The 21,389-nt window shown below is 29.2% G+C and overlaps 5 protein-coding genes and 1 further gene across 6 annotated transcripts; 3 read left to right on the plus strand and 3 right to left on the minus strand.

Moving 5' to 3' along the window:
- Positions 1–2,447: 2,447 nt before the first annotated feature.
- Bm5749 (BolA-like protein) lies at positions 2,448–3,310 on the plus strand (the record flags this gene model as incomplete). The annotated part of the gene is made up of 4 exons (XM_043077395.1): positions 2,448–2,501; positions 2,813–2,907; positions 3,082–3,190; positions 3,281–3,310. The coding sequence occupies 4 exons, from the start codon at positions 2,448–2,450 to the stop codon at positions 3,308–3,310; spliced, it is 288 nt and encodes a 95-aa protein (XP_042933329.1).
- A 572-nt stretch (positions 3,311–3,882) lies between these two features.
- Positions 3,883–5,814, plus strand: Bma-acbp-5 (BolA-like protein; the record flags this gene model as incomplete). Its single annotated transcript, XM_001894178.2, has 5 exons — positions 3,883–4,096; positions 4,515–4,723; positions 4,969–5,097; positions 5,316–5,433; positions 5,651–5,814. The coding sequence occupies 5 exons, from the start codon at positions 3,883–3,885 to the stop codon at positions 5,812–5,814; spliced, it is 834 nt and encodes a 277-aa protein (XP_001894213.2).
- Positions 5,815–7,146: 1,332 nt separating this feature from the next.
- On the minus strand, positions 7,147–9,069 carry Bm7534 (putative 37.7 kDa protein ZK686.3 in chromosome III, putative; the record flags this gene model as incomplete). Its single annotated transcript, XM_001894177.2, has 6 exons — positions 7,147–7,253; positions 7,347–7,455; positions 7,781–8,041; positions 8,314–8,572; positions 8,731–8,867; positions 8,956–9,069. 6 exons carry the CDS (start codon positions 9,067–9,069, stop codon positions 7,147–7,149), a joined length of 987 nt encoding a protein of 328 aa, XP_001894212.2.
- Positions 9,070–9,742: 673 nt separating this feature from the next.
- Bma-snu-23 (putative zinc finger protein ZK686.4 in chromosome III, putative) lies at positions 9,743–10,809 on the minus strand (the record flags this gene model as incomplete). The annotated part of the gene is made up of 4 exons (XM_001894176.2): positions 9,743–9,871; positions 10,011–10,072; positions 10,216–10,447; positions 10,615–10,809. 4 exons carry the CDS (start codon positions 10,807–10,809, stop codon positions 9,743–9,745), a joined length of 618 nt encoding a protein of 205 aa, XP_001894211.1.
- Positions 10,810–12,531: 1,722 nt separating this feature from the next.
- Bma-rsu-1 (ras suppressor protein 1, putative) lies at positions 12,532–15,198 on the plus strand (the record flags this gene model as incomplete). The annotated part of the gene is made up of 7 exons (XM_001897458.2): positions 12,532–12,631; positions 13,134–13,222; positions 13,341–13,423; positions 13,637–13,755; positions 14,330–14,493; positions 14,681–14,801; positions 15,053–15,198. 7 exons carry the CDS (start codon positions 12,532–12,534, stop codon positions 15,196–15,198), a joined length of 822 nt encoding a protein of 273 aa, XP_001897493.1.
- Positions 15,199–21,136: 5,938 nt separating this feature from the next.
- Positions 21,137–21,204, minus strand: Bm15522. Its single transcript, XR_006227915.1, has one exon. The product of XR_006227915.1 is annotated as a pre-microRNA Bm15522 (primary transcript).
- Positions 21,205–21,389: the final 185 nt, after the last annotated feature.

The raw sequence follows: 21,389 nt of genomic DNA on the forward strand, positions 1-21,389 counted from the left end.
AGCTATGAGAGGATTCACAATGTTGTGAGGTTTTTATTTGTTTTTAATGGATAAATTAAAGTTGGAAAGTTTGGATCTCTTATTATCTGTTTTTTGAATAATTAGTAATAGACGATTTTTACTACTTTTATGCAAAATTCTAAAAATTTAGTGAGCTCAAAATCATCGACGTTGGTCATATTTGGCCACCTATTTGTTGCAAACTTAACATTCCGATTTTTCTTAAACCTTAAATTACTTTTTCACTTAGAAATACTGGAAATCGTTTTATTGCCCCAACGAATGTTTTCTTTCCTTTTTTTCTTCACATGTTTCATGTGTTTCTATTTTAAATATTTTTGTTGATATATAAAAAAAAAAAGCTGCGGTTCATTTTTTGTTTTTTTGGGATACCTTTGTCTTAGACCATCTATCTATGAGGGAACTTTATTTCCATAAACTCGCTGAATCGGACTGAAGTTACTATTAGCTTCTTTCGGGTTGAGCTAAAGTTATTCGCAATGATTGAAAATACTTTTAGTGAAAAAATTTGATATGGAAGAATGTTTAATTTTTCAAATATTCCTGCGACATCATTTGTCTGGAACTGTTGACTATGACTTTAGTTTTTTATAATTGCAAAAGTATCAGAATGATTTTATCCATTACTTAATACTTTATCTTCTTTTTGTAAAAAGGAAATGTGCATAATTGCACTATACTCGAAAGGAATTGAAATGAAATTTTAATAGTTCGGAAAAGAATTGAGGGGAGTTTTTCTCTATATTTTTTCTTTTCAACCTTAAAAATATTAGTTATTGTCATTTGTTTTACACATACAATTTCAAATTTTCAACTAAATTAGTGTAATAATCGGTTAATAACTGTAACGACGATGAATAATTACTGGGTTTGTGAGAGAAGAATATATTAATGATACATGACAGAGTTTTCTCTCTTTTTTTGTCTTTCTTTTCCTCTTCGTTTTTCTCTTTAATTTTTCCTACTTTGTTTCTCCTCATCTCAGTCATCAGTCAGTTTACTTTGTTGCCATTTATTTTATCAAAAACGCCTTTTTGCTTTGATCTTAATTCATCATGATAGATTATCAAAGCTTTCACTGGTATTAATTTTAATTTTCAAACATTTATTATAGTTTGATAAGATATACATACAAGTAATGATGAATGTAGTTGTGTTATGATGGTGATAGTTTAATAGTTTAGAAAGAATCTTTATTAATCCAAATACTTTTGTTGTTATCCTAAATTAGTGGATAATTAATAAAGTTAGTTCAAATTGCACTTTTTTTTTTGTTTCGTACTGGAATAAATACCTTCATATTACATGTTATTTTGATGGTTGTTTATTGCTTTTTTTCTTGTGAATAACTTATTGTTTGCTATTTTGTTTATATTTTTTATAGAGTACGAAGACACTTAGACAAAAAACAATTGTGAGCTAATCTGCTATTTGAGTTCAAACTGAATGATAAAGCAGAAAAGGCAATTTTCAGTATTTTCCGAGAAGGTGTTGGAGAAACGTCATACTGTCAACCGAAGCTGTCGAGATCAGTTGAAATGAATCACAAATGCTGACTTTCCGCGCATACAAGAATTTAATGCTGGTACTCTGATATTGCAAGCAAACTAGACAGGTGAAAAAGATTAATAAATGGGTGACTATGGACTGCGAAGTGTGACAAATCTAAAATACTTCTCAAAATCGAACTTAACCAAAAAAGTCACTGTTACTGCTTATTAATTTGCTACATTATAATTTTCTGAATCAGACAAAGACGTTACTCTGATGGTACACTCTCCGGATCAATCAGAGCATCTGTCAACAGGAAGAGTAATCTATCACGATACATTTTTATAATACAATCAGCGCTTCAACAAGTGTAGAGAAGTGGACAGCAACATCTGTCACATTTGGTTGACCTTTCATTAACTGATTACTGCTCGACAACTTTTCTTCTACAATTATTAGGAGAAAAAAATATTTCCCGGAAGTTCGTCGATTCCCAAGGCGTGGATATCTATTTTATAAGAATAAAAAAGTTTATTTTTTCCTGTCATAGTTCTTAATTTGACAAATATTTGTCGAATTCCATCTATAATGGCTTGAAATTCACAGTGTTAAAGCGCAATTACCAATTTAATAAAATAATTAGGCAAGCGATTGATTTTGCAATTCTCTTCCAAAAATTCAATTATGTATCATGCTATCAAAGGTTTTCTGTCTTCCTTTGCAATATTCAAATATTTCATTTTAATTGAATCTAAGTTATGTGATAAGCTTAATGCTGATTGATGCATTTGATATAATATATACAGATATTCTTGCATGAAATGTCTTGGGAATGCAGGAGGGAAAAGTGGAAACGTTGATGTTTTAAGCGTTTTAAAATTTATCCTTACATTTATAATGGATCCATTTTGCAGTTGCTCAAAGCTACTGGTAACATGAATGCAACGATACAACAAAAATTGGAAATCGCGTTGAAGCCATCTCATTTGGTAGATTACATCTAATTGGTGTAATTTATATCTGTCTTGTAATTTAGAGGATTTAAAATGTATTGGTGGAAATTTTCGGTTGTGATGGGATATTGGATATATTTATATAATATCTTTATAAACTTCTTGGATTTTATTATATGTAACACAAACAATACTTAGGCCAACATTGTTGTATATCATATTAATATTTGGATGGCATTAAGAGTAACTGAAGGAATTGAAAGTTGTTGACATTAGTTTCTTTTCCTAATTATAATTATGTTAGGTAATATAAGTTATAAGGAGTCAATTCATAAATTCTTTTGCAGGATATCGAAGATTTCAGCGATGGATGTGGATTGAAATTTCGTTTGATTATTGTTTCCGATAGTTTTGACAACAAAACAACTCTGGCATCTCATCGGTGGTTACAAACATTTTTCTTAATGGTTTAAGATTAAGCTGTTGTATGGTTCATTATTTTCTGACAACTTATTAAGCATTAAAATTCTAGCATATATATATAGTGGTTCCGTACAAATTATTAGAAAGAACTTAATATTGAAATTATTTAATATAGGTTTCACAATAGTTTTAGATTGGTTTATGAAGTTTTGAAGGAAGAAATGCAACTAATACATGCACTAGAAATCAAAACTTATACACCTGAGAAGTGGAATGCAATAGAAGAAAGTAAAGAAAAAGACGTAAGTTCGGTATAATTTCAGATTAAATTTAAAGATTTATAGTATCTTTCGGGATGATTTACAAGAGCAATTTTATCATCTTGTTTCCAGGATATGTTGAGAACTGAGAATGATAATTGACATCGATGGTCATTTCCAATTGGAAGCCTTTGCGGGTTTGCTAACATTAATGTGTATAGTTTGCTGGCTTTATATATGATGCAAGAATTGAATGCTTGAAGAAAAGATTTTTGTAATGATTAATGAAATGTAGCAAACCTTCTGCAATCTTTGTTATTATTATTGTTGTTATCTAAATATAACTACTGATGATTATAAATTATAGTTATGTTTGATAATGTCTTAATGATTTGTGCGAAGAATGTTTTTGTGTATGAAATAACTCGTCCGTTTCTCGAGTATTCTTTTCTGATATTTGAATTATTAGCTGTTATTATCCTGATTCGAGAAAATGACTTAATGAGTGGCATTTCAACCTTCGAAAATGTTCTTCAGATATGTCTAGTAATGTGAAAACTATTGCATTAATGGGTGGGTGGTTTTGATGCTACTATAACTTATTATTTCGAGTATTATTACATGCAGTGTGGGTGATTAGCATAGAATTAGAGTATGTATATGCTTTGAGAAATGGTTTTGTTTTGTCGCTTGTGGAGAATGTTCTGTCCAAAAATATTAATCAGTGTTATAGGATGTTTGTTTATCAGTTGTTGAAACTGACATCCGGTGGTTCTACTAGTGAAGATACTGAACAACAACAGAATGAAGAAATCAGTGAAAGACTTGCAACGGAATTCGCTTCTGCTTGCACTTATTTACCTATTGCAATTAGTGAAGGCCTAATTTCACGTGAAGATCAATTATATTTTTATGCTCGATATAAGCTTGTCACATACGGAAAAGCTGGTTTGTTTTCTAGATTGTGTTGAGACGTTCCGGATTCGTCTGAAATATTTAAAAATTTTTTCATTGTTGTGTAAAGTATGAATCAAATATATTGTTTAGTGGGATGTTTCTTACGAGGTGTATAAGAAGAGATTCAGATATTGTTTTTTTTTTTTTTTTTTTTTTTTTTGTGGTTTTGAAGCTTCCTATGCTTCTAGTCTTAAGTTAATTTGGTGGATTGTGCACTTTCTGGGCATCATTCGTTTGGTTCTGAATTTTTTACTTTACAAATTGTTCCTCAGGATAACAAGGCCACCAATATTCCAGGGAATATAAGAAAAAATTATGGTAGATAGTATTACTTACATCTAAACATTAAACATATGCAACCTACTCATCAATTTTTTATTACATGTTTACTTTAATGCTATCATAACAGATCCCAGTAGGAGGCCCAGAATATACGATATTGCTAGTCGTGAGAAATTCGATGCTTGGTTAGCATTGAGTAACATGTCAACGGCGGAAGCTATGAGGCAGTATGTTTCGAGGCTAGTCGAACTTAATCTTGGTTGGGATGCAAGCCAAACCTATCGTATTCGTTATGGTGTTAGACCGAGTACAATGGTGGACGCTGAATCTACCGAAGTAAAGTTTTTTTTTTTTCATTTGTCATGGATTTGGATATATAAATGGAGACATGATTATTTTGTGAAAGACATTGTTTTTATCTTATACTGTGGTGGTAATGCTAGAGTTTATATTAGTTGAACTTACCTGTCAAATTTTGAAATTTATTAACTCTTAACTTGTGTATTGCTGATCACGCTTATCAGTTTCGGCAGAATTGATATTTCCATTTCGAAGTGTTGTAGCTTTTTGCTGCTTTATAGACTGAATCATCTGGCATGAGTTTGGAGCAGATAGAATGGTTTGCTGCTTTAGATGAAGGCAATGTCAAGAAGCTGAAAGATCTTCTAGTCAGCAATCTAGCACTTCTAGAAGAAAGAAATGAGAATCAAGTAACAATATTCACTCGTTTTGCAAAATGTCGATTATATTTGATCCTAAATAAGTCTCTGATTTTATCAAGAATAGGTTTTTGTTACGACAGATTTTGCAGAATAATCACTTTGAATCATTCATACATATAATTGATTTTTTTGGTGCGATTATCCCATCACCCATGCTTATAACTTTTAGACATTAAGATGAATCACTTATTATTTTTTTTTTTCAGCTAACTGCATTGCACTGGGCTTCTGACCGTGGAAAATTAGAACTTGTTGAGTTCCTCGTCGATGCTGGGGCTGATGTTAATATTCAAGATTATGGTGGACAAACGCCTTTGCATTACGGTTATTATTTTAATAGTAGGAAGAGTTAGAATTCCAGGATATCCTACAGAAAGAAGGATGGAGGCAAGTTTTCTCTGATAACGAAATTTCAGGTTTAGTCTCGAAGGGTAATTATCCTTTCTATAAGATAAAAATAACTAGTGCCTTGGACCATGCTTCTCGTAAGTCAAATCGTGTACTTTAAATCTTTCAATACTATTAAGTCAAACTATTACAGCCGTTTCATGTTCTCATCGGTCTGTAACCGATTTTTTGCTCAAAAATGGTGCTGATCCAGCAGTGGCTGACTTCGAAGGAAACTGTCCGTTAGATATCGTCAGCGATGCAGTTATCAGGAAGATGTTGGAAGATGCTGTTCCGGAGAGAGAAACGAAGCCGTGAAAGTAAAGAATTTTTCATTATCACTGTTGGGAAACATTTAATACGGGCTTCTAGAATAACGAATTGCTGTGGACTTATTTTTTTTTATATCAAAAATCCCTCCTTATTGTGTTAAGAATTATCACGGTGTATGTTTCTTCATTATATAACAACAGACTCCTGACTGAAAACTTGTCTTCAACTTTCAACTTTAATGTTTTCGAGATACGACATTGCTATTGACGAGATAACGCAAATGTCGAAGTAGCTTCCCTAATCTGACTTATTTAAATTTGAGAAAACTGAATAGAGTTGTGATGTCTACGGTGGAATCGTTCTGAATTAAATTCGAGCTTCTGAACACTTTGTTGAATCAAATGTATTCATAACTTCGATTTCTGCATTGGATTACTTTTCCACCTTACATATAAATTTCTGCTATTGTTTTATTTTTTGGACTAACAAAAGTTTACGTCATATGTGTTACTGGATGCGATATTTTGCATATTATGCGCTTATGAATCTTCTTACTAAAGTTCTTTATATTAGAATTCATATATCTTATTAAAGTTCCTTAATTAAAATTTGAATTATTCAATACAATTCGAAGAGATCTTAAAAATTAAATAAGGGATGAATTCTCATGGCACAGATTTGCATCGGAACACTGTAAATTTCCGAATCACGGTGCAGTGGTGAGAATTTCACGTATTCTGAATGATAGAAAAGGTTACTCGGAATCCGAAATTTGACAGGACATAGTCAAGGAATGAACCATAGCCAGAATCGATAAATTATGCTTCTCCATAGGATTTTTACCAGTGTGAAGATAAAATTATTAAGAATAATGGCTGTAATCTATATGGTTTCGATCCAAGATTAGCTCCAAACATTCATGTGGAAAGAATACGTTATGACGCAGTTACTATTCAAAAATATAGCTAATATCTAGATATCCAAACTATCTTAATATAAGCTCTGTAAAGAAAACAACATGAATGTAATGGGAATTTAGGAACATTTAAATCTGTGAAACAAATAAAGAGATAACAAAACCAAGTTAGTCCTATACTATGCAACTACAGTTCATACGTCTATACGTAAGAGTATAACAAATGGTATTTACTTGATAAGAACATGCAAAGAAAACATAAATGAAATAGGAAAATTTAGCAACAGATTTAAACATATGCAACAAATGAACAGATGTCAAGACTGACTTGTCCCATACAACTATAGTAAACCAGTGAGACCGGTGAAGTAGCAATAACACTTTCCAATTTATATAACGACTACCGGGTAATTTTATCATGAGTTCAAAAAATAAATTATCGATATACAAAACCTCTTTTATTAATGAAACAAGAAGCTATACGGATATCCCTGATATTTACTTCGAAATATGGAAAGCAGTAAGCTAAAGAATATTACCACTAATCCAAGACCAACAAATACCATAACTGAAAATTTCAAAAATTACTTTAATAAGGATTAATTTAAGGCACACATGAATGCCTCAAATCTTCAAATATTTTAATTAAATCAAAACTCACTCCGCCGTCGTCCAGAATCACCTTTGCCGTCTGCTGCATCATTCATCAGAATGAAACCCGCCGCTATCGCAGCATATAATATCGCAACCAAATACGTTTCTGCCACCAGCTGTATTTTATAATGATTTAATAAAAGTACAAAACATGTGAAATGGACATAAGAATCCTATATAAATGTTTTCTTATAAATATTAACTTATTAACTTCATCTTAATATTTCAATTTTCATTTCTCTTTTTGTTCACTTAATATTTCTTTCTTATGAGTGAGAAATATTCATAATGCTAATGTAAGATAATCTTCTACTCTTCTCCTCTTCTTATCCTTGTCCTTAAGTATTAGCGGAAATTTTAGCAAAGATTATAGCACTGGAAATAACCTCTTTAATTACCTTTCCAGAATAATTTAAATCCAGAAATATACGGGGAGCATACCTGATACTGAGTGGAACCATGGATGAAACTTGTTTCACGAGTGTGCGAATTAGTCATAACAAATGGAGGTCCATGAATATGATTCCACATCTGTCCGCTCATGAACGCAAATACAATGCAGAGACAAATTAACGCCCAACTTGTACGATTGTATAAGAAGTCGAGATTATTTCTGCGCATATATAATAATCCTAACACAAGCATTGCTAATAATAAAATAACCGCTGGTGCTGCGTAGTTCGGTGGACGAAGAATACGAATCTAAAAAGTTTTTTTTAGCCGAAGAACGAAGAATCTAAAAAGGTCATGAGCTATGAAACCTGAACAACATCGCAATTTTCCTTCTTTTACCAAAATATTCGTCAAAAATTTCAATTAGAGGTTATAATATTTAGGAAGACTTTTCTAATTATTTTTTCAGAAATAGAAAAAAGGATATTGAGTAGAACGAAGGAGAAATCTGTTTCGTGATTCGTCGTAACCAACAAAAAATAGTAAAAAATATCTATACGAATGCAATTTGAAAAACAAACTTGTATATCTGTTCGTTCAAAGACAAATTTTGCCATACTGTCAGCGTCAAAACCTTGCCGTTCAAAATCCATTTGATCAGTTCTTTTTTTGGTACCCTTTGACGGAAAATGTAAAAGTACTGGAGCAACATTAAGATTCATTTGCTGGAAGATTTCCGGAGATTCATTATAATCAATAATTGCGAAATAAAGAGCTTTCAGTTCAGGATATGCGTAACGATACGAATTAGCCAGTATATAAAATTCATCATATGCGGATCTAGAATGGTACAAAGTTTACTTGGCATGTAATTTCGGAAATTTGTTTGAAACTCTAGCAACACCGAATAAAAACATCCGGAAATATTCCAAAACATTCTTCTAAAATATTAAATAGAGTGTTAGAATCTCTTACTCGTCAAATGCTGAAAAGCTCACTTGCATATTGCACAATTAACATTTGGAGAAAGCGCCGTAAACATCACAACCATAGAGTAATTACGTGGCGCACTTCGTACGTATGTCTTCCATCGGTCCGCATTTAAATTAATAAGCGGTCTTCTGTACATCCAGTCCTGCAAACGAAAGAACCAGCAACTCTTCAGCTTTCTGAATACACTATTCTTCTATTTCCCTCAGTGGAAAAAATATTTGCCAACGAACCTGCAAATTTTTGACTTTTTCATCCAGATATATTCCTTTCTGACTGTAGGTCATTCCCAGAATAGCAAGAAATACCACTGATCGCATAGTCGACACACCGACTTCTATCAACATTCATAAAATAACCCACCCGTCCTAAAATACATTACAAATCACCGTTATTACGATATTTTAAAATGCTTCAAAGCCTAACAACGTTGACATATACTGCATTTTGTATTATTAAATCCCATAAAAACTGCAATGTGCCACTAGCTTGGTCCCAAACTAGAAATAAATTTCCGACCGCAAGAAGGCATCAGGCAAGCCAATTGTACCACTTCAGAAATGTCTTTAGAAACACAAAACGCAAAATATTTTTTGTTTATTGAAGCTGAAGGTACAGCTATACATAAGTCATAAAAATAATGATGTGATTTCAACCAGTTTATTCATTTTATCGAAAAAAAACAGCACGATAAAAGTCCAAATGATTTAGAGAGACTTTAATGACAATAAATATGCATACTCATTTCTACAAATAATTTATAAATTTTGGAAAAATTTAAAAGTATGATCTCGGAAAGCAACATTCCTCCGTATAAGGTATTTTGAATCTTTAACGATTTTGCAAGCATGTAAATGACATCTCTCGAAATAATAGTAATTCAGTTCTTTCATCCTATCACTTCAAAGTTCTTCACTTTTATTTGAACATCAAATACATTAATACAATACCGAAATAAGAAAGAGAGCTCAATTTATTTATACTTACAAGGAAAAAAAAAACCGAAAAACTGCGATTTTATTACTTTTTGGTGGTACCAAATCCACCAAACCCCATAGCTGCAGCAATCTCTTCATCAATTTGTACTTCAGGATATTTCCGCTTTTTCTGTCCCAAGCGCTTAGATTTCTTATAATCAGCCATACGGGCCTTAAAGAGCAACTGTAGTAAAGAAGCTCGCAAACTTATGAAATATTAAATGTTCACTTCCTCATATGCTCTGCAGGCATTTCTTGTATAAACCAGAGAAAATAACATTTTCGAACAAATCTGAATTAAACTCACGTACCTCTTCCTCTTTTAAATCATCCAGTCTGCTATGCATATCATCTTCCTTTTTTTGCATTTCTTCTGAAATTAAGAAAAAAAAAAAAGAAATTTAGCAATTCTTCAGTCTCTAATCTCAACAGCTCTTTTTTTTTCCAACAAAATTTAATCTTTTACAAAGTTTTCATAAAATAAATGAGCATATCAGTTCTATAAGGCATTCTTACTTTGAGCTTTTTTGAAAGCAAATCGCTGTCGTACTTCATCCAATGTACTTCGTTTTATCTTCATACTCATACCCATGTTACGTTGATGATTCTTCCCGTTAATATGATCCAGAAAATTGATAGAATCTTTAACAACACAATCACAAACATCACAGTAGTATCCACCAGTTTCAGCTGATGGTGTTGTTTTATTGATAACCACTGTACGACCCACTTTCGATTCCAAATCAACCTTAAACACTGTTTAAATAAAAAACTTGCAGTATAAAAAGTTGGCGAATGCAAAAAATCAAGTAGAATAAATGATTGTACATAAGCCAGATAACAAAATAATCCTTACTACTAAATTTCTGGATTTGAAAAGGTCAAACTGAAAGTTAAATATGCCAAAGTCTTAACCTTGTACTCTCGAGCTTTCAACAATTCCCGTTTCACTTTCGGCTCGTCCGGGAATCGTGGCAACTTACGCTTCCCTTTTGTTTCTTCGTCTTTTTCTGCCAATAGCCGTTCTTGCGCTTTTCGTTCATATTCCTCCCGATCCCATTTCCGCCGATGATCTACGTCTGTCGAACTTGTAGGATCATAAACTGACATTCTCACTAAACCAAAGAAATAAAAAGAAATATTTAGCCTCTATTTACACAAACAAATAAATACGTCATAAGCAAATGCGTAATATAAAAAATTATCATTTTAGTTTTTATTGACATGAAATAATTCACATCAAATCCTAAGCAAAATCGCGCTTGTAAACGATGTTCTTGACTTAATATGTTCTCACTGAAATATATGTCACTTACGGCTGGGATAGCTTCATAAAGTTCGACTATGCGAAACACATTATAATGGTTAGATTAAATTTTGTAAAGTTACTTATAACGTGAAATATACACTATTATAAGTCACATTAAAACGTGTTCACTAATGGAACCACGTCAGCAACCTGTCACTTACACGTGTAAAACAAACGACTGTCACATTTGCTATAAAATTTTCTAACTCTTCTTCGTTTTCCGGTGGTAGTAAATTGGAGTTGTTTACTTGGAGTCTATGAGAGAATTTGTTTTCTTTTAGCATTAAAATAAGACAGTTGAAAGTAAATTGATAGTAAGTTGGAGTTAAATGACAGAGATCGAAAGTAGTATTTAAGTAAGTAAGTGTGAATTATAGATCAGTAATTGTTTAGTAATGCTTAATGTCAGGTTAAAAATTAGTTTAAGAGGAATATGAGCTAATTAAATAGAAATTAGTTTAAAAGAAGTATGAGCCAATTAAAAAAAATAGCTTATAAGAAGTATGAGCCAATTAAATAAAAATTAGTTTAAGAGAAGTATAAGCTAAAGTAAATTTTACCATTATGAATGTAACAATCTTACTTCATTTCAAATCCAATTATAATTGAAAGTGAAACAACAACTTAATATTATTATTAACATGCAAGCATGCAAGTAAAAATTTAATTACAAATAAAATATGAGCAACAAGTAACAAGTAGGAATAAGGCATACTTACTGTTTACTTTTTCTTTCATTTGTTGTTGTTGTTTTTTTTTTTTTTTTTTTTTTTTCACTTTCTTTACAATTTGTCATTTTTGATATATTTTTTCACGTAGTAGCAAAAAGTACTAATTTCAAAAGTTGTGAAAACATTTACTACCTCAGATATCTGTTTGCTATCGATGGTTCCTGTTGTAATATGAATCTCGTAATCTCTCTCTCTCTCTCTCTCTCTCTCTCTCTCTCTCTCCTCTCTTCAACAGTTGCTTCTGGCTAACATAGTTTAGATATGTTAGCTTCTCCACTTCTTATTGTTGTTTCGTTGTTGTGATAATGCTGATTAGTCCTTATTATATTTATACATTACAATTTCAATTCTATTCTGATTTTAAATTATTTCATATATTTTCAATTTAATAATAGAGAATACTATTGCAAACGCAGAAAACACTAAATGTAAGACTTTTATTCCAATGCTCAAATATATGAGTTATTGATTTTTAACACGTACATTTTATTTGTTGAATTCGAGTGTAATATGTTTATTATTCAATTATTTGTTTATTATTCATTTAAATTCAAGAAGTTGTATTCCATGATAAGAAAGCATTAACAATTTTCATCGGGAAAGCTTTATGAGATTATTGAAAATTATCAAATTTTATCTTTTTATGATAATATATATCTAAATATATCAGTTAATAAGTTATTGTTTTAATTATTGTGATTCATTTTATCCATGTTGGTTTATTGACTGATGAAAATGTTTAGTTTTATCACATAATTTTTGCGTATTTTTCTGAATTTCAAATACAGCAAAATGCCGATAAGTAAGGCAGATCGAAATCGAGATGAGGCAAGTGCTGAAATAGAACACATCGATCGTGGAATACACTCATTCCAGGAAATTTCTCACATATGTTAGTTTATTTTTTCTCTTGTCAAAATTTTTGTCGTTTCATTTTTATGCGTAGTTCATTTATTGTTACTTTATTACTTCCTCACCCATTAATACCATATTGTATAACTAATTATTATAACGTAATACATTCTCGATATCTTTTTGTTTATCTTGAGAATCACAATTATATGATAAAGCATTTAAATTCTTCAGTTGATCTATTTGATAGCAATACTGATATTAATATTTAATGTATGAATTGATTGAATCCGACGCATTCTAAAAAAATTGCTCATGTTTTGGTTACTTTTAATTAAAATATTAGAGCTCTGCATTTCATTAAATTGAAGTATTTACTTCATTCCATGACTTGTTATGCAATATGTCATAGTCTTCTAAAATTTCGTTGGCTAAGTTTACTGTTAAGCTGTTCTCTATTTAATCATTGAATAGATTTTGTGAAGAATTTCGTATATTTCAATATAATGATGGATGTTTTGTATAATTTTTTTTTGTTTCAGTCAACAATTTGGCGTTAAGAAGGTTGATTTTGAGTCACAACAAAATTTCATCCGTCCCATCAAATATTGCGGATTTAGTCAATTTAGAGGTATACTGTTGAATTTTCAGAAATTTTAGTTTTGTCAAAAAATATAACTTTATTGTCAAATTACTGGCAAAGAATAGCTTAATATATATCATTGTATACCACTGATATATTTTTTTAGAGTTTGAATTTGTGGAACAATCAGATCGAAGACTTGCCGACATCAATATCATCGTTGAATAAATTGCGAATCCTCAACTTAGGGTTTTGTTTTATTTTACCTCATTTTAATTAATTGAAATTATTGGATCATTAACATGATGTTCAGGATGTTCAGACTAATATTAAAAACTCTACATAAATATTACAATTACAGGCCTCCAAAAGAAGAGCTATACTAATGTCTTCGTTCGACCATTTAGTTTAATTTCTTTTCTGATTAGATGATTGATAAATTTGTTTAGAGTAAAATTTTAGAATGAACCGACTGAATATATTGCCAAGAGGTTTCGGGTCATTCCAGGCATTGGAAATATTGGACTTAACTTATAATAATTTGAATGAGCGCAGTTTACCGGGGAATTTCTTTTTTATGCGTTAGTTCATTTCTGTGCTTATTTTATTTATAATTTCAGTGCCTCATAGTTATACCAGTGGTTTACCAATAGTTTTAAAATTTCATTTCTTTATTTTAATTGTTAAACTTCAGATTTTTCATTCAAATAAGATTTCTTAATTTTCTAACCTATCAGTAAAGTCACTTCGATATCATTTCATCGACTCAACCACCTGAATTATAACTATAAAACTGGAGCAAGCATACCTCTCTTCAAAGATATTTCTCTTTCTTAATCATATTTCATACCCATACTTTTATTGTTAAGTTCTTGTGATAGTTTCGCTGGTTAACAAATTTGACTCGTTTTTCCCTTGGTTAGTATCAACTATTTTTAATGGTAGGCATTATAGTCGATTTACTTATTTGCTTAAATTATGGATTGTTTATTATAGCGTAGAACTGATTTTTTAATGGCAAAAATAGAACCGATCATACATTGAATAACTGAACTTAGCTTTGAATGGAATGCTGATTGCAAATTGATCTGCTTTTCTTGGTTTTTTTTTTTTTTTAATTTTATTTTTTCCACTGTAGTATTCTTTTATTTCTAGCAACGTTACGTGCCCTGTATTTGGGTGACAATGATTTTGAATATTTACCCGCTGATATTGAAAATCTTTCAAGTTTACAAGTTTTGGTATTGCGTGAAAATGATTTACTTGCATTACCGAAAGAAATTGGTAAACTTTATCGTTTAAAAGAACTTCATATTCAGGTACCAACATTCATTTATATTACTAAATCGATATTTTGATATGGTTATTATTATGTAAGAAAACGATCGATAAAAAATTCCGAGTTTTTATCTTACTCATATTCATTTATCGAATTTTCACTATCTAATTGAAATTAGATATTGTATAAAAAGTAGTAAAATTCTACAGTGTATTTTTCTCTTCAAGGGGAATCGTTTGACCGTTTTACCACCGGAAATTGCTGGATTGGATCTTGTCGGTCCGAAACGAGTTCTACGACTTGAGAATAATCCTTGGGTACAATCATTAGCAGAACCATTAGCAAAAGGTGTGTATATTTCGTGAAATTAACTCCACTTTATTATAAGATAAGAATGATATGTATAGTAGCATTAAACTGAATAACTTACTCTATTAGTACTCTGAAAATAAAATCTTCTGATAAACTGCAAGTAGAACAGAAAATAATAATAGAATAGGAAAGTAAAGCAGGAAAAAATAATAACTGGCATATGAAAATTTAGTTATAAAAGTTTGTTCATTAAGATTATTCTCAATACTGGTGTGTAATCTTTGCAGGTCCACTTGCTTTAATGGAATGTCTCCGATCGGATTCGTATAAATATCAATATGGACGCCAGGAATCGGGAACTGGTGTAGCACCACCGAAAGCTCGAAATAAGGATAAAAAGATTAGTAGGCAAAAGGTGAAACAAGGATGTTAAGATGTTTCGAGTTTAAATGCTTGCCGTAAAGCATAGACATTTTTTAGATATATACCAATGGTACTTTTTGGAAAAATAGTTTTTTGATTCTTTAAATTGTACCACTCGGTATATGCTGGCTTTTTAAAAGAAAATTTCATCATTGTAATTTTTGTGTTTAAGAAGCAAACTTCTTGAAGTAAGAAAGAATAAGCATGATTTTGCATTACAACATGTGATATCACTCGTTAAGTCAATCTCTGTCATAAAGCTCTTAAAAAATAACTGCCAAGAATTGTCGAAAAAAAAGTCTTTTACTTCATTATAAAATATTTTGTACTTTTATTTTATTTGATGCCTTTTTGCAATTTCATTATCTTGTGTTATGCAGTTAAGCAGCAGTATATAACATATGTAATAATTCTAATAATTGTAATTTTTGCGATTTGAAAACTGCAAATACTTTCATACTTTTTGTGATTATTTCTTCTTTGAAGAAGAAAACAAAAAATTAATCCATCCATATCATTCATCATTCTTCTAATTCATATATGCTCTTGTATTTGAAATAAACATTTCGAAAAACAAATCATTTACTGTACTGTGATTTAACCGTCCAGAAAAAATTTTCTGCAAATCGATTATATATAACTTAGTTATTAAAGATTTTCTGATATTATTAACTAATTGTAGAGGTTGTGCATTCAGGAAATTGATGTTTGTATTGAAATTAAAACTGAAATTTGTGTCATGAATGGATGTGGTCCATCTAAAATAAAGAGAAAAAAACCAAAGAGCGGTGGGTTTTTGTTGACAAAGTGTCCAGAAGCTATTCTTTGACTTTGAACTTTAACAAAGTTGCTTTAATTATATTCTTTAACTAAAAAAGAAGAGGATGCGAAGTTTGAAATAACTTTTACAGGATGAAACTGCAACTATTATACTCACATTTCTAGCCTTTAGTAGTATCTGAATGGGTGTGTAAAAATTTGCTTCCTCGAAAAATATTCATTTTAAGTTTCATAAAAACTGGAATTTAAAATTTTTCGAAAATTAACTGTTAAATTCATCGGAATTAAAAACGCATGAATTTATTCAGAAATATTTGAGTAAAGAATTGTTAAATGACTCTAACTTTTTTCCCTTTCTCATTGTTTTCTTTTCTTTTCTTTTCCAAATATTCTCTTTTAGTTTCGCAAGCGGAAAAAAGAATTAGAAAGATTTTTTTTTTTTTTTTTTCACTTCAATAACTTTTAATATTTTATAGTAAAAAGTGATTGTTGCTATAGATTTAATTGTGATGTAGTGTCATCTGTCAAATATATTCAAAAACAAGTTTTAATAATTTTGAAATGTAATCATATGACTCAATGAATCATTGAGTCATATGATTAATTAACTCTTGAAAGAATCATTGGACAAAAAAAAAGCTAAAATATTATTTCAAAAATATTATAGAGGAGAAAAACTTTAAATGAATTTTCATGTGAAATTATTCTCAAATAATTATTTATTTATTTGAAAATGTTCAAATGCATTTGTTTATATGGAAATGCATAGGAATAAATAATTAATGAGTGAAAAAAAAAAAGAAAAGAAATGAATAATTTGAAATTTGCTGAAATTTCTTTTCATCCTATTTCTTAAAGTTCCATTTCTCAATTGATATATAATTTTTAGTATGGAGAAAATTCCCTGAAGATATGAAATTGAACATAAAAATGCAACGAAGAATGAAACAAATGTTAATTAGTAGAATTTAAATTTAAAAAAAAAAAAAAAAACTGTGGAATAATTTATATAAGTTAAAAAGAAGAAACATACCGGAAATTGTGCCTTGATTAGGTAAATATTTCTGCTGTCAAGGTAATAAGTAATCAGTGAGCAATATAATATGACATTTACTTAATCATATAGTTAGTGTTAATAAATAATCTTATCAGCCGGAAAATAAGAGAATAAAGTAGCAAGGTTAAAGTGGTTTAGGTAAGTATGTAAATGGAATGAATTATTTGGATGAAAACAATACTTTGTAAAATGATGATAATATTGATAACAAGAGTAACTAATCAGTTAAAAATGTATCATTATTAATCAGATAAATACGATCGAAATAATATTAACCAGATATCAATTAGGAAATATAAACAAATTAAAATTGAGCAAATATAATTAAGATGATAGCAATTATGTAAATGTAATGAAAGTGATATCAGTCAAATAAATGATATCAAAGTGATATTTAATCAATAAATGTGATTAATGGAAAAATGAAGAAATATATATATGTGAATAAAAGAATTTACAACAAGAGTTGAGCAAGTTTCATCAACAACGAATATCAATGAAATTCAATTCAATGCATTTTCCTCTTTTTCTTAAATACATTTGCAATATTGTTTTTGTTTTGTTTTGTTTTGTTTACATATTCGTTTGTTGACAAAACTCAGCCAACTGCTTGCAAATTAAGAATAAATAAGCTATAGCCAATGAGATAAACGATCAGGTTGTCATGGCTTTGACTAAATTTAAAGAATGATTAAAGAAGAAAAAAGGAATGACAAAATAAAAAATAAAAAAAAAAAAAGAAGGAATTAAGAGATAAGAAAACAAAGAAGAGAGAGAAAGATAAAGAGAAAGGAGAAAATTTAATATTCTAGAAAATATAAAAATAGTTGTAATTATTTCCTCTATTTTTTCCTCTTTCTATTCTTATTTCTATTTTATCACATACATAAAAGTATTTTTAGTTTCTTTTTTTAATAAAAAAGAGGGAAAAAGAGAAATAATAAGTAAATGAGGAAATGATGGAAAAAGAAGAAAAGAAATAAAAAAAAGTTCAATTATTCTTTCTCTAAAATTACCGTATTAGATTCCAAATATAAAAAAAATTTTTAAAAAAATAAGAAAATTTTTATTTTACTCTCTCTCATCTCTTCTTCTTTTCTCTGGCTTCTCTCTTTTCGCTTTTATCCTTTTCCACTTTCTTTTTCTTTCTTCCAATTCTTTCGTTAACTTTCGAAATGAAAGCATTAAAAAGGCCTTTGCATTATACTACTCTTATTTTGTACTTATAAAAAAAAATTGGAGAGAAATTTTTTTCTTATTTCAATTTAAAAAAATTTTTACATTTTATTATTTACATCTCGAGAATGATAAATTGATAGTGTCAATCTATAACTTAAAAAAAGAAAACTTTTTTTAAATAGATTTTGCTTATTATCAATTTAAACTTTTGGAAAAAACTTGAAATTTTGATAGTTGAAGCTATATTTAACCTTTTTTTCGTCAAATTTTTAGTAAGTTAGAAGGAATTTTAAAAACAGAAATTTAATATTTTCGAAATTTTTTTTATTGCTTTTTCTGCGGTAATTGCTCATTTTTATTCAGTCCTTGAAAAGTTCCATTTGAAATTAATTATTCAATTCCAGTAGTTATCCATTTTATTTTTTGGTATTACATAATTATATTTCATCAACTTTTCTTTCCAAACCCTAAAAACAATATTTTCTTCCATTTTGAAAATTTCAAATCTCAAAGAATGTTTCTAAGTAAGCATTATCTAACACCAATAAACCATTATTTGTAAATCATACAACATTGATTATAGTAAAAACCAAATTATTAAAATTTTGGGAAAGAATTTGAAAACTTAAATACTCATTCTATGCATTCATCTTATCACGAGCATATCAAATGTTAGTAAGAAATGATTGTCGGAAAGTTTTCTCATTGCTAAAATTGAATTTAATAAACCGAAAAATAATAGTATTCTGATTTGAAATTGAAAAAATTTACAATGAAATGCAAAAAGGTTCAGCAAAGCATTTTTAAACTGTAAAATTTAAAATCAATCCAATGAATTAGTAAAAATATGCAGGAAGAGGAAGAAGAAATAAATAAATTAATACATTCGACATCTAAAAGTAAACAAAAACTAATTAAAAGAAATAAGTATGAATTTCAAACAAACTAATTTATCCATTCTTTCTCAATGAATTTTTAACTGAAACATTGCAATCACTTTTTTGGAGAAAAATTCAAATGCCTTCATAAGTTTGAAATGCTTTGATGAATAAAAATGGATAAATCACTGTGTCATTTTTCGTTTGCTTTTTTTCATTGAAAAGATTTAAAGAACGATGTAAATCAAACCGAGGAATCAGATCAATTGACGAGTAGATGAGATCATGAAATCGACATAGATCAATTTGAAAGATCAGACAGAATATGTGGAACTCAACGAGTAATATAGATTAGATTAATTATTTTATATTTCATAAATATATTTTGATGAAACAAAATGAATCATTGAATTACAATTTCGTATTTTTAAAACAAATAATTTTATTCATCATCAATGATAATCATTTGTTATTCGCAGTAATCATAATTTTGTTAAAATTTTCAAGATAAATATTTTAAATAACAAGTATCTTTAGTTTTATTATTTCAATTCAATGATCATAATTGGTAATGAATGTCTTTTCTGCCGAAATTTGGGCAAATTAATGCAACTTAGAAAGTAGTAACTTCAGCAAAAAGTAATTATAACTTAAAGATGTTTCGAGTTCACAGAATAATTTCAATATTTTAAATTCATCTATCAATGTTTCATATGATTATCTGTGATATCGATAGATATCATATGATATGACAGGATGAAATGTCGATGAGCGTGAAAACGATGACCTAATTTCAAAATGTAACCATTCAACTAATATCGAGAATGTACAGTTGTACAGTCATCAAAAGGGACTGAATATCTGGAATCAATTAACTTACTGAAATAAATTTGGTTATTTGATTAATTAAGAAACGAAAGTATAAAAACATATTATACTACCTACTAAATGATATCAGAAGTTAATCAGAAAATAAAAGTATCAATTAATTTATTCATAGTTCAAGTTTGATTGTCATTTTTCATTTATTGCATATAACATTCTCTTCGAAAGTTCTTCACATAATTTATTAAAAATTTTCTAATATTTTCATTGCTGTTGTCATTGTTGTTATTGTTTGTGTTGTTAGCTGTTGTTGCATGTTTATTTTCTTTTTTTATATTATTATTTTTGATGTTTGAATTGCTATTGTTGTTATTTGTTTACTGTTGCTTATACTTTTTTCATCGTTTGTTTGTTTTTCCTTTTTTGAACATTTCTCTAATAAAAAGTAACTCAAATTTACATAAACCTTCGCTTTGATACGTCGATGCCCAATTTCTTTCATTTCATTCATTATTATTAATAATATCGTAGTAAAAAAGGAATGAAAAATATTTTGTTTTCTTTTTTTTATCTCATTGACACTGCAAACTTAAATGACCATATTGTTCTGAAATTGTGGCATATCATTTTAACTGATTTGTTTGCAATTTTTTGGTATTTCTCGGGAGGATTGGAAATAAGAGGGGAAGGACCAGGGGAAAGGGATAAGAAACAAAGAGAATAAGAAATATGAAATTTGATAAGAGAAAAGAATAAAAAGATTAAAAGAAAACGGAAAAAAAACGGTGACAGATTGACAAAAACAAGAGGAAAAAAAGTATTAGACATGGAAACATTAATATTTTGTATATGAATAAATTAAATTGTAAATATTCCTCAATAAACTATCAACAATTCTTTTTTATCATTAAAACAATTTCCTTTTGATTGATAATAAGAGAAAAAAAGAGAAAGATATTACGATGGAAATGAGAAAAATTCGTTTTTTGTACTTTTGAATTTTACAATAATTTTTTATTACTTCAAACGAGATAATATAAAAATATATGCAAGTAAATAACAAATAAATAAGTAAATAAATAGATGGAAGATAGAAATATTAGTAAATAAGTGAGTAAACAAATAAATAAATGTATATTATGTATGGAAAAATAAACAAATTTGATATATAATATGATGCATGTTTATTGGATGATGTGAGCGCATTTGTTTATCGCTAAGATACGTAGGTTATGCGTGTAAGCGTGTGTGTATGTGGACAAGCACACACACACACACACACACACACACACACATACATACACATACACATACACACATGTATGTATGTGTGTATATGGGGTATCGTTGAAAGTGGGTGGGGAGGAAATTTGAATTCCCTGTTGTTATTGAGGGAGAGAGGGTCGATAGGGGTGGGAGTTGATTAGTAAATATTTGGTGGTGGCATATCACATCATTCAGGCCCTTTCTTTAATAGCAAAG

Source organism: Brugia malayi (assembly GCF_000002995.4).
Source record: "Brugia malayi strain FR3 genome assembly, contig: Bm_v4_Chr1_scaffold_001, whole genome shotgun sequence".
In the NCBI taxonomy this organism is placed as follows: domain Eukaryota; kingdom Metazoa; phylum Nematoda; class Chromadorea; order Rhabditida; family Onchocercidae; genus Brugia; species Brugia malayi.